Source organism: Protopterus annectens, chromosome 1.part1 (assembly GCF_019279795.1).
Source record: "Protopterus annectens isolate FY-2018-M chromosome 1.part1, PAN1.0, whole genome shotgun sequence".
NCBI lineage: Eukaryota > Metazoa > Chordata > Ceratodontiformes > Protopteridae > Protopterus > Protopterus annectens.
The window spans coordinates 1,220,913,783-1,220,926,749 of NC_056726.1; the positions used below are offsets into that span (position 1 = coordinate 1,220,913,783).

Consider the following 12,967-nt stretch of genomic DNA (forward strand, 5'->3'; position numbering starts at 1 on the left):
ACTCGCATATAGATACTAAATCAATGGTTACACAATATCAGGCAAAGAAGAAATAATCCTGTAAGGGTGAAACACTGTCCTGCATAACTGCAATCTCCCTAAGTGCAGAAATCTTTCCAGGGAGCTGTTCTTCAGCAGGACTACATCATACCGTATTCCGTGTCACTTTGATGTTGAATGACTGTAGACATTTCAGACTCACCAAAGACCTCATAGTCTGATCAGCCCTTCTTAGTCAGGAAATGACAATGAAATCTGGAAATAGTACACAAATGTCTGTCTGATGATAAATTCAGTACAATGAAAAAATGTACAAAGTTTAAAGTTTTCAAAATAATTTACAGTGTTTGGACTTTTCATATTTCATGTAAAACACACCATGTTATCTTTTTTCTGTCTTCCAAGGTCATTGTTTAAGTTCCACTGGCCTCTTTTTAGACTACTTTTACGTTTTTACAGAAATGTGCAGGACTATTTAGTGTCCATGCAACACAGTGCAAACAAGCTACATTTGGAATCCTACATTTACTTCCCGCAGTCTCACTTTTTATAATGTTTAACTCTTAAACAGCTTAATAACTACAAAAAAGTTTCAGAGTTACATATTATAGAAAATGAGACTGTGGAAGTACTTTAGTACTTTATGCCTACTAGTTCTGCCCAATTAAAACAAGCTAAATAGAACAAAACTAAGTTCAGCTTTGCATGGAGTTTGGTTTTCTAAGAAACACTGTAACCCAGATATTAGATAACCAAAAAATTACAGTAGTTTTAACAATCTTCTGTGGGCAAACACTATATTAGCTACAAAGATGCCACAATGCCACTAATGTCGAAAGAACATAAACATGAACTTATATAAATAACAGATGGATACATTTTGCATGATGGGAAAAAGGCAGAATTTCGAGGACAGAAATAAATCAAAACACAGATATACAGAAATGCAAGGGCAGCCTAGGTTTGTTCTTAACAGCATAGTTCAGGCAGAAATAATACAAATTTTGTAACCTACTTTTATCCACAGTAGTATTTACAAGGCAAAGACATTTGAAAAAGAATATTACACAGAAAAGCATTTCATATTTCCAAGCTCAACTGTAAAAAATATCTTATACCCATAGCATTAAACGTCCTATTTCAAAAAAAAAAAATTTCACAGATCCAAAAGATCACTTGATGGGTGAGCCATGAAGAAAAATGCTCCACAACGTAAACCTAGTGACAACTGTGCAGTCCACCTTTGGGTCACTGAGGGAACTACACCGCCCAGAAGAAAAGTAAAAACCCATTAAGACAAATAAACACAGCCCACAAGACACTATCAAATTTAAGACGCTGAAGTTAAGAGACAAAACTGCCTACTCTCGAAATACTGTAACACTTACATCCACATAACAAACACTAAAAGTGCTGCTAAAGATTTGTTAATGATTTACCAGACAGATAAGCAGAATTACCTTCTTTGTAAAAAATAGCTGCGTGTTCCTAGAATACAAATAAGCAGGAAACCTTTTTTTACATCCAATGATATCTACTACCGATCTGCCCTAATGTTACAATGACTTGCCTGAAGGTGGTGCTGACATCTGACTTGAAAACCTACTTATACCCAATACACAGATCATGTTATGTAAGGAATCCTAAAAATTTCTATCATCTGGGTACTAAAACTTATATTAATTATACTGTTTAGCCCATGCTGCTGATGTACTCATGTAGCCATACATTTTGTGTTACACTGACCATAAACGTTTCATGACACACTTTGAGACCCGCTGTGCATTTCATTTTAAAGGTTAAGTTATAAAAAAGTGGATCTAAAATTAATGACATGTCCTGACACATTAAATAAATTGAAGTTTATGTTTTGCTGGTATGTACATCAACACATTTTCTGCTCATTTAGTGCACTGCATTAATGGATTCACAGTCTTTAAAAGGAAAATACTTTATTGTCTTTGCAGATGAGACAGGAGAACTGGATCTGAAAGGTATGAAGGGGGTACCAGCAGAATGGGAACCAAAGGGTAAATGAAGATGCCCACACCTGCAAACATAACAAAAATGTAACTATGGCATGAAGGATATTCAATGGAGCCATTCAAATGATACAAAATATCATATGCTTAAGTGACATGAAGAACAACAACCACTATGATGGTCTCTGACTGCCAAAGGATTCAAGCCTGCTACTGATGATGGCTCCTGACATGACTTCCCACTATGTGGTCACCTCCATGGGTAATTTTCAGCATGGCTCTGTGATGCACAATGGAGAAAAGCAAACATTAGAGAATATTTATAATGCACACCTTTGTTTGCCTTCATGTGGTCCTTCCCATCATCTTCCACACTGGGGCATATGCACCCACAAACACTCAATGATATCTCATAGAGATGAAGCAGTAGTTTTGTTTCTTATGGTACTGTACCTGATCTGAGTCTAGGAAGGATAATCCAGAAAGCTTGATTCAGGTCTGGTATCCCACCTGTGACCAGAGTACAAAGGATTAGTCCAGATAAAATCACTCTAGTAGATGTTCTCTCTGATGCCCTCCCTGTGGGAGGAATAAAGACCCCTTGTTGAAATTACAAGAAGCTTATTCAGTTAAGTAGGTAGATGGCTGAGTGTTCCCTACCTCCTTAACCAAATAAACTACTTGAAACTTCAACATGGCATCTTTATTCTTCCCACAGGCTGGGTATCAGAGAGTATCCTAAATCTGCTAGCTAAAGTGATTGTATCTGGCTAATTCTTTGTACTCTGTAATATGAGTCTATGGATAGTCATAAAGGCTGATGAGGTAATGGCTGATTACACCCCCCCCCCAGAAAAAAATACATTTTAATTCTTCAAGAAGACGTATGTAAATTGGAAGAAAAGAGATCTACTTTATACAGTGGATATAAAAAGTATATACACCACTGTTAAAATGTCAGGTTTTTGTGATATACAAAAATGAGACCACAATAAATCATTTTAAAACTTTTCCCCCCTTTAATGTGCCTATAACCTGTACAATTCAATTGAAAAATAAATCTCTTAGGAGAAAAAATATAAAAAATCTAAAAACATACAATAAGCTGGTTGCATAAGTGTGCACACCCTTAAACTAATACTTTGCTGAAGCACCTTTTGATTTAATTACAGCATTCAGTCTTCTTGGGTACACATCTGCCATCAAATAAAGAGACTCTGATTAACCCCACATAAAGTTCAGCTGTCCTAGCAGGATTTTCCTGACATTTACTCAGTTGCCTACTTCAGCAAAAGCCATGGTTCACAGTGAGCTTACAAAGCATGAAAGGGATCTCATTGTTGAAAGGTATCAGTCAGGAGAAGAGTACAAAAACATGTCCACAGCACTGGATATACCATGGAACACAGTGAAGACAGTCATCAAAAAGTGGAGAAAATATGGGACAACAGTGACGTTGCAAAGAACTGGATGTCCCTCCAAAATTGATGAAGAGACAAGACGAAAACTGGTCAGGGAGGCTGGCAAGAAAACTACAGCAACACTGAAGGAGCTGCAGGAATTTCTGGTAAGCACTGGTTGTGTACTACATGTGACAACAATCTCCCGTATTCTTCATATGTCTGGACTATGGGGTAGGGTTGCAAGACGGAAGCCTTTTCTTACACAGAAAAACATCCAGGCCCAGCTAAAATCTGCAAAACAATACATCAAGTCTCTCAAAAGCATGTGGGAAAATGTGTTTTGGTCTGATGAGACCAAGGTTGAACTTTTTGGCCACAATTCCAAAAGGTATGTTTGGTGCAAAAACAACACTTTGCATCACCAAAAGAACATCATCCCCATGGTAAAGCATGGTGGTGGCAGTATCATGCTTTGAGGTTGCTTTTCTTCAGCTGGAACTGGGGCTTTAGTCAAGGTGGAGGGAATTATGAGCAGTTCCAAATACCAGTCACTCTTCGCCCAAAACCTTCATGCGTCTGCTAGAAAACTGAAGACGAAGAAGAATTTCACCTTTCAGCATGACAATGACCCGAAGCATAGACCAAATCAACAAAAGAATGGCTTCACCAGAAGAAAATTAAACTTCTGAAATGGCCCAGCCAGAGCCCAGACCTAAATCCAATAGAAAATCTGTGGGGTGACCTGAAGAGGGCTGTGCACAAGAGATGCCCTCACAATCTGACAGATTTAGTGTGCTTTTGCAAGGAAGAATGGGCAAATATTGCCAGGTCAAGATGTGCCATGCTGATAGATTCCTACCCAAGAAGACTGAATACTGTAATTAAATCAAAAGGTGCTTCAACAAAGTATTAGTTTAAGGGTGTGCACACTTATGCAACCGGCTTATTGTACGTTTTTTATTTTTTATATTTTCCCCCTAACAGATTTCTTTGTTTTCCAATTGAATTGTATGTTATAGGTCACATTGAAGGTGGGAAATGTTTTGAAATGATTTGTTGTGATCTCATTTTTTTATATTACAAAAACATGGCATTTTAACAGGGGTGTGTACACTTTGTATATCCACTGTACATCAAACATAGTTAAACTGTAATAAAACCTTACCTCCTGAAAACAAACTTGATCTAACTATACTACTGGAAACTTGGTTTGACTCAAGAGCCAAACAGCTGGCCAGAGGACAGACAGGGTGGCAGACGTTCATCTTTCCTTTTTGGTGGTGGTGGGTGCCTCGGGATGGGTTAACTGTCACAGAATTATCCTCTGTGGAAGCCAGAATCCAGTTGTTGCCACAACTTTTTTTAGGTTACCCTTCTACTTCATTTATTCTGGCTAACCCTAGTGCCCACCAATCATTGCTAGGACTACAAATCTCTATTACAGATCCTGAACCATCTACATTCCAAGGCTGGGGACAGCACGGAGCCTAAAGGCATCATGGGGGATCATGCAATTAACTGCTTTCACCTTGGTATTTTTTTTTTCCATTTATGACCTACCTCTTGGTTCTCTCTCTTTCCTGCTTTCACCGTTTACATGTGAAGGCTACTCGTCTCCAGTGGACCATGCCTCTCCATACAAAAAAAAAAAAAATTTTTTTTAGAAAAAACACCCATCCTTCCCTGCTAGTGCTTCAGATACTTGAGTCACTACTTAAACCCCGGTCACCTGGCTGTGGTTAGGCTTTATTCCTTTAGGGTATTAGGCTGGCCCAGTTGTCATACTCTGTGGGGTGTGGTTCAGAGGACTGTCCTCAGCTGGAAGAGAAAGGAGTGGCTAAAGCAAGATAATGCAGATATCTAGACCTGCAATGTGACAGCCCTTGGCTGCCTGGATATCCAACTCTCAGCTCTCCTACAGTAATATAAAAAGAATGAATGAATGGGTCAGATGGGATCTCTGGCATTTGGAAGAAAACTGCGGTCACTGCTGTCCTAAACTAAAAATAAACAAAAATATATAACCTTCTGTAATGTGGAAAATAATAGAGGACATGAAGCTCTATTTTTGATTAAAAGAGACAGTTATACTTAATAATCATGAGGTTTGATCAAGGGACCTACAATTTAGCAGGGCAGCATTACAACTTCCTGCTGACTAAATGAGAAAATAATTCCATACTTCTTAATCTGGTGGTTAAATGTCACTAATGTCTGAATGCACTGTAACCATCCTGTGCACATCTGGGTTTCAGGAAGAGAGTGATTTGTAGGTCAGTAACAGCTTCAAAATGAGAAAACATACCTGCTCTCTGCATCGTTGGAACATCTGTGACGTACCAGATTACCCTTTTGACGATAGGCTTTCCCACAGAGGCTGCACCTGAAGGGTCTGTAGTCAGTGTGAGTCAGATAATGTGTTCTGGCAGCTGCAGTGGATGGGAAAGACTTCTCACATTTGGGACACTTCTTCACTCCACGGGGGATCACCGCTGATACCTCAGAAAGCAAGATCTTTGGAAAAGTTGTAGTTTGAGTCAGTTGTTTGTTACTGGATTCCAGAATGCCATCTTTACTGTCTTCAATCTGGCCTTCTTTGTTTTTGGAATATTCCCAATTTGACTGCCTGTCTACAAGTTTAGAATTACTGTTCAGTAAATCATGCTTATTATCTTCCCTTTTTTCTTGTAAACACTCTTCGTTGTCCTCTTGAACCTCTGCCTTCAGTACTTCATCTTTAATATGAAGATTTTGATGTACCTGCAGTTCCTCACTGTCTTTGAAACGTTTCTGGCAGACAGTACACCAAAGAAGTGATTCTCCCTTGTGAACCTGCTGGTGTTCAGTCAGACTCCTGTTTCGCCTGAATCGTTTATGACAGATGGAGCACTTGTAAGGTCTCTGTCTGACATGAATGAAATAATGACGCTCAAGTCCTGCAGACTCTTGAAATCGTTTGCCACACACTGAGCAGGCAAAAGGTTTTAACCCCATATGAATCAATGAGTGACGCTGCAAGCTCCTGGTGTAAATGAACGTTTTCATGCAAACACAGCATTCATAAACCTTTTCCCCAATAAGGTTAATCTTAACATGTTTAGCACGATGTTGTTTAAGGTCAAGTTTAGTCTTAAACTTCCTCCTGCAAAGCCCACAGAATGAAGGGTCACTTTCAGCAGCTAATTTTGCTTCGAGTATCTTCTGCTGTTCCTCCTCTCCCTGGTGGATGTCCCAGTGATTCCTTAGCTGAGATTTCTCCCTGAAACATTTGTTGCACACGACACACCGGTAAGGTCGATTCCCAGCATGAATATTCTGGTGAAGTTTCACTTTGGAAAGGTCTGTGAAGCTCTTGCCACACATCTCACATTCGTAAGGACGCGACCCTGTATGGGTTCTCTGGTGCCGTTGTAAACAACTGGCATCTGATAAACACTTGCCATAGATTTTCCCCTTAAATTCCTTTTCCAAGGTCGCAATGGAACTTTGTCTTACTTCTCCCAACCCCTCATTGTCCTCTCTCAGTTTTGTCTCATTCTGCTCTACAGTTTCAGGCTGTACATCACTGACAACTTTTCCGACATCTGTTGTTTGAATAACATCAGTGACTTGTAGTAATGTCACATTTGCCATATTAAACATTTCCTCTTTTACGCATTCCACCTTAGACTGCTCAGGTTGATGACTGCTGATGCAAGATATCTCCTCTGCAGGTGTGCACATTGCCTGATGACCGCTGTTGTCCTTTTCCTCCTCAGTACTACTGACCTTTATTTCTTCCAAACTCTCTGCCTTGACACTTGTCCAGTCATTCTGCAGGGGGCTGTAACAGACATTGATCACCATGAAAACTTAGCTCAGACTAAAACCTAAGAAAGCAACACTTCTAATCACAATCTACACATTAAAAAATAAAACTGATCTTTTTAAGATGTTGTGTCAACAATACTTAAATACAGAATGTTTCACAAAAAACAGTCTATACTGCTGTTCAAGCAGTGGCCGAACCTTTTGCTTTCTAATGAAAGGGGGGAGGTTGGCATAATGGTTAAGGTATTTACCTTACAGAAACAAAGTGCAGGGTTTGATTCTCACATGGGGTAATTGGCTAGGCTTAAAATGGCCCACAAGGGCAGTTAGCCTAGTACTAGTCTATGAACCTATTACTCTTAAGTATCTTTTAGCCATAATTCCTTCCCTCATTATAACAAATAAGCACTGAATGCTAAATTCTGAGCCATTACAGGCAAAATCAAAGCATAACCACCATGCAGAAAATAAATGCTAGTAAATAAGTATAAACAGAAAAGTTGCTCTACACAGACAGACTTGAAAAAGAATAAGGATGGATATCATAGGTTGCTATATTTGTTTATTTTTATATGAAGTTAAACTCACCAAAATTATTATTTAAAATAAATAACATTTAATTTCTCCAGTGTGCATGCTATTAACAATGTGTTAGGGGCTTTTTCTCCATCACTGTATCACACTTTGGATAAGCTCATTTGTTTTAATAATGCTTGGGTTCTAAAATATTAAAAGTCTTATAAATAACATTTCCAGCCTGTACATGGTAAGATAAAGTATCAGGGCCTATTCTGTCTGGCATAATAGAACCATTCCCATGATGTTATGCATTCTGATAGCTGTCTGAACTATTACTAGAAATCTTACATCTCATAAACATAAGCATGGAATATCTCCACTACAGAACATAGCATATAAAAAGTATTAGTGACAGTCTTGTCCACCTTAGTAATAAGACCTCCCATAAGATGCCTTGCATTTTTGACAGGTTGCGTATTTTCTGAAACCTTAATAAAATATGAACATTTGCATATTTTCATAACTTACTTTAACACAGTATCAGGCCATATACATACAGTATCTGGTGTCACTTTCATTTTTTCTCAGTCTGTACTAACTTACACTTTTCATATCTTCAATACATGTATATTTCATGTACTGTTAAAAAAAGAACTTCAACTAGAACCTTCTGATTAAACAAGAAGTACAACTACAGATGGCATAATAAAATACAAGATTGTAGCTGAAAGGAAGTCTTTAGGGAACATGGAGTTTAGCCATTTGGTGTTCTTGGAGTAGTATGATACGGCTCTTAAAAAGCTTAGTCATGTGCCAAGTATCAGAACCAAACAGCATTCTGAAGCTTGGTTGCACAAACACTGGCATTCTGACTTCAGCAGAAGCAAAAGTTGGCCAATTATTAAAATTCATTAAACCAAGTAGTACAAGCCGCGGTGGTGCAGCGGTAGTGCTGTTGCTTCACAGCAAGAGGTTCTCCTGTTCGATTCTCAGCTGGACTGCCTTCTGTGTGGAGTCTGCATGTCCTCCCCGCGGTCGAGTGGCATTCGAAAGACATGCGTGAATGGGTGTGCCTTCGCTAAAGGTTGGGCGTCAGGCTGGTAGCTCGGCACCATAAAAATCTACTGCCAATCATTAGTGGACGGGAGTTCCGCTGTGGCGACCCCTAACCAGGAAAAGCCGAAAAGACAAACAACAGTAAACCAAGTGCACGCATGGAAGAAGTTAACCTTCCCCAAGATGATACAACCTTAGATAATGTAATAATATTACAGAAATGGGGAGCTGGGGTGAACTGGGTCGTCCATATGAGGCACATGCATGCCTGATGATGTGCACAAACTACACATATGTTGTCTGTGTTCTTTGAAACATTTCTTCATGCTTAATGTTCTTATATGGTGTAGTTTAGTATGCTGGGCTTTGTGATACAGAACAACAACAGTCAAGCACATTTCATAGACGTTTAAATGAGGGAAAAAAGTCAAAATGCAGACACTTGCATAATTCTTCAGTATCAAAAGCAGTTGTTTAAGTCTTTCTTACCTGTAACAGTAAATGTTCGATTTTCACGCTGCCTCAGTGGCATACAGGTGCTGTGCCTGCAAAAAAACGCACACTGGCAGCTTTCAAGGACTGCCATCCTTTGATTCACTCTGATAGGGGATAGGCTAAGGCCCTCCAATCAAAAGAAGCCTAACCCCTGTGAAAGAAAGTCAGTTAATTGGGCTTTTGCTGTCAGGGTTGAAGAACCAAGAAGGACCAGAAGCAAGAATTGCCTGAAACCAACCACTTCACAAAAACAAAACATGAACGCAAATAACCAAATTCAACCAACAGAACAAGGCTGGATACCATTAAACTATACAGAAAATAGATGAGATGATGGGTGGATGCTGCCACTTTTTTTTTTTTGTTGTTGTTCTTCTTCTTTCGGCTTTTCCTGCTTAGGGTTTGCCACAGTGGAACTCCGGTCCGCTAATGATTGGCAGTAGTTTTTTTATGGGTGCTGAGGTGCCAGCTGGACGCCCAACCTTCAGCGAAGGCACACCCATTCTATGCATGTCTTTCGAACGCCACTCGACTGCGGGGGGGACATGCAGGCTCCACACAGAAGGCGCTCCAGCCGAGAATCGAATGGGAGGACCTCTTGCTGTGAGGCAACAACGCTACCGCTGCACCACCGCAGCTGCCACTGACACACTGAAATTCAAACATTTACTGTTATATAGGTAAGTAGGACTTGCGCAACTGCACTGTGTTTCATCATTCACACTGCCTCAGTGGCATATGGGTAGATTCCCAAAGCTCACCCTACCTGGGAGGAGAAAGGATAAGGATCCAGGAGCCCCTAGAGAACTTTTGCAAGAATCCAGTTTGTAATGCTTTGTGATAAGGACCAGGTTGCTGCCGCTAGAATGTTTCCAGAGTCCATTCCTTTCCATTATGCCAACAAAGAGGATAAGACGTTGGTGGAATGTGCCTTAACCTTGCCTGGAACAGATTTACCATGGTGGAGTAAGAACAGAGGACAATGAACAAGCAATCATTTGTTTAGAGACAGGTTGAATCTTCGTAACCCAGAATAGGAAATAAACAGATGTTCAGCTTTCCTGAAGTGCTTAGTTCTGTCAAGGTAGTACCTGAGCTGCCTGTGCACATCCAAGGTATGCAGAATTTTCTCTCCCTTGATTTTAGCTGTAGGAAAGAAAACTAAAAGATTGATGGCTTGAAAAAAGGGTTAGTGTGTAAACAAACCTGTCCTTATGAAAAATCAGAGAAGGTTGGGCCATCATGAGAGACTGCAGTTCAGAGATTTGGTTTGCACATGTCAGAGCAATAACCAAAACATTTTCCAAGTGATAACCTTTAAATAAGCCTGAAAGGCAGGTTCAAAAGGAGATAAGGTCAATTTTTTCAAGAACAAAGTTGACATCTCAAGGAGGAGGAATTTGCTTTCGATAGGCCTACAATGCAACACTCCTTTCATAAACTGTTTGATCAGAAAAAGAGATGAAAGAGTGGGATCCATGGCCAGACAAGCTGAGATGGCTGATAGATGCATAAGAAAAGCCATCAATGAGTAGTTTGCATAAATAGTTTAAAACCAGAGGAATAAAGACCCTACTGGGCCCTCTGATATCAGTTAGGCACCACCTAGAAACACTCTTTCACTTATAAACATAAGATTTTACAGCTACAGATCTTTTGACTCCTTTAATACCTGCTGCACATCACAGTGGAAAAAGTGCCAAAAAGGAATCAAGACAGAAGCATCCAGTTTGTCAGTAGCAACTGCCATAAGATGGGGTTCACCAGTGACCCCTGACACTGTGTAAGCTGATCCAGAGTGTGAGGAAGCTTATGGTAATTGCCTTTGGCCAATTATGTTAAATAGGAGAACCAACTTTGCCTGGGTCAAAATAGGGTCACTACAATGATGTTTGCTAATTCCTTCTGAGTCTTCAGAAGTAACTCTGGTATCAAAGAAGAGTTGGAAATTCATAAAGGAACATTCCTATCCACAAGACCAAGAATGATTCTGTTCACCAAGCATGGTTGCTAGGATGTCTCAAACAAAATTTTACAACAGTTTGTTTTGGAAGGAGGTGAACAGAACTATCTGAAGTGTTCGCCAAATCTGGACTAGATTCAGGCAGACCTCTATCCTGAATTTCTACCCACAGATAAATGCAAACTGGGAGCCATTATTGAATCCCCAAATGATGTGGATATTCTACAAAAGGGCCTTACAGAAACATATGCTTGGTGCCAAAGCCATGGGCTCAAGCTCAATGCCAAGAAATGTATAGTTATCCCCTTTGGGAAAAAAACATGCACCAGTCAATTACCACATAGGTGGCAGTACACTAAACACCGAAAGTGTGATAAGAGACTTAGGGACACAGGTGGACAGTGGTCTCACCTTCAATAACCACATTGCCACAACAGTCAGGAAATCCTTCTATGTGGCACACTTCATCACTAAGGGCTTTTTATCCATAAAAAAAGGAGGTCATTGTCCCACTGTACTCATCCCTCATGAGACCCATTATAGAATACACTGCCCCATTTGGTATGCACCTCTCAAGACATCTGCAACAACTGGAAAGGCCAAAGAAACACCTCACTAAAAGAATCACAGCCCTAAAGCAGATGCCCTATGCTAACCATCTAAAAAAACTCCACCTATACACTTGTCACATATTGTCTACTCAGAGGTGATCTCTGCTTAACATACAAGGCCATGTCAAACCCAGAGTTGTTGGACATGCTACACTTAAAGAAATCCCAATCTCTCAGACAGACACACTCCAGGGATTTAAACCTTGTCATCACAATGAACAAAACATGCTGGAGGGATAGGTTGCTGACCCAGAGACTCCCAGGACTTTGGAATAGACTGCCCATACATGTCAAGCAGAGTGCCTCTTTGGCCTTCTTCCAAAGGAACCTTGATGATTGGATAGGAAATTCACCCCGGGGATCATGTCAGTCGCCCTGCTAGACAGGGGTCCAGGGAAGTAAATACTGTGGGAAGAAATAGTCAAGGAATTGTTATGGCTAGTCTTGTACAGGCTCTAGAGCTGATAGCCTAGTACCAACCTATGAAACTATGAACCATGAGGGTCCACCTGGGATCCGCTTAGTCTGTCTAGCACTAAGTTTTGCTCTGATGAGATATATGAGGCCTGAAGCAGCGGAAAATACTTTAAGGCTAGCTCTCCCACCATCAATGCCAACTGGCAAAGACTGTATGACCTTGTAACCCCTTGTTTGGTCAGATATCACATGACTAGGGTGTTGTCTGTGACCAATAAGAAAGGACCCAGAGACCATAAGGGTAAAGAACTTTTAAGGTCTGAATCACTGCTAAAACTTCTTTGATCTTTATGTGCTTTGTAGCATCAGAAGGACCCCATTCGCCTTACACTAGAACTCTACCGGGCACGGTTTCACATGGAAAACCTGACATATCCATCTGGACTGATTGAACTGGGGTCTGCAGGGAGAAAGGCAGGTCTGGATTGAGAGACATCTGATCTCTCCACCACTGTAACTCTAATTTCAGAAAATCCAGGTCTGGTACCTGGAACCCCAAGGAAAGCAGGTGTTGGTACCAAAAATGTTTCAGTACCAGTGACTCTTTCTCATGTGGAGTATGGCCAGTGGCATCACAAGGGTCACAGATGCCATGAGGTCTAGACTTTTGAGAAACTCTCTTGTTGAGGCAGCTTCTTGAAGAGAGACATT

General features: G+C 40.3%; 1 protein-coding gene across 4 annotated transcripts in view; it reads right to left on the minus strand.

Moving 5' to 3' along the window:
- LOC122809357 overlaps window positions 1-12,967 on the minus strand; it is a 1,358,270-nt gene that overhangs the window by 272,705 nt on the left and 1,072,598 nt on the right. For 3 of the 4 annotated variants that reach the window (XM_044080823.1, XM_044080796.1, XM_044080804.1), the window contains one exon: window positions 5,691-7,208. The exons of the other annotated variant lie outside the window; for it this stretch is intronic. In XM_044080823.1, coding sequence (XP_043936758.1) covers window positions 5,691-7,208 — 1,518 coding nt within the window. The remainder of the gene's footprint in view (window positions 1-5,690; window positions 7,209-12,967) is intronic. 4 annotated transcript variants of the gene reach the window in all.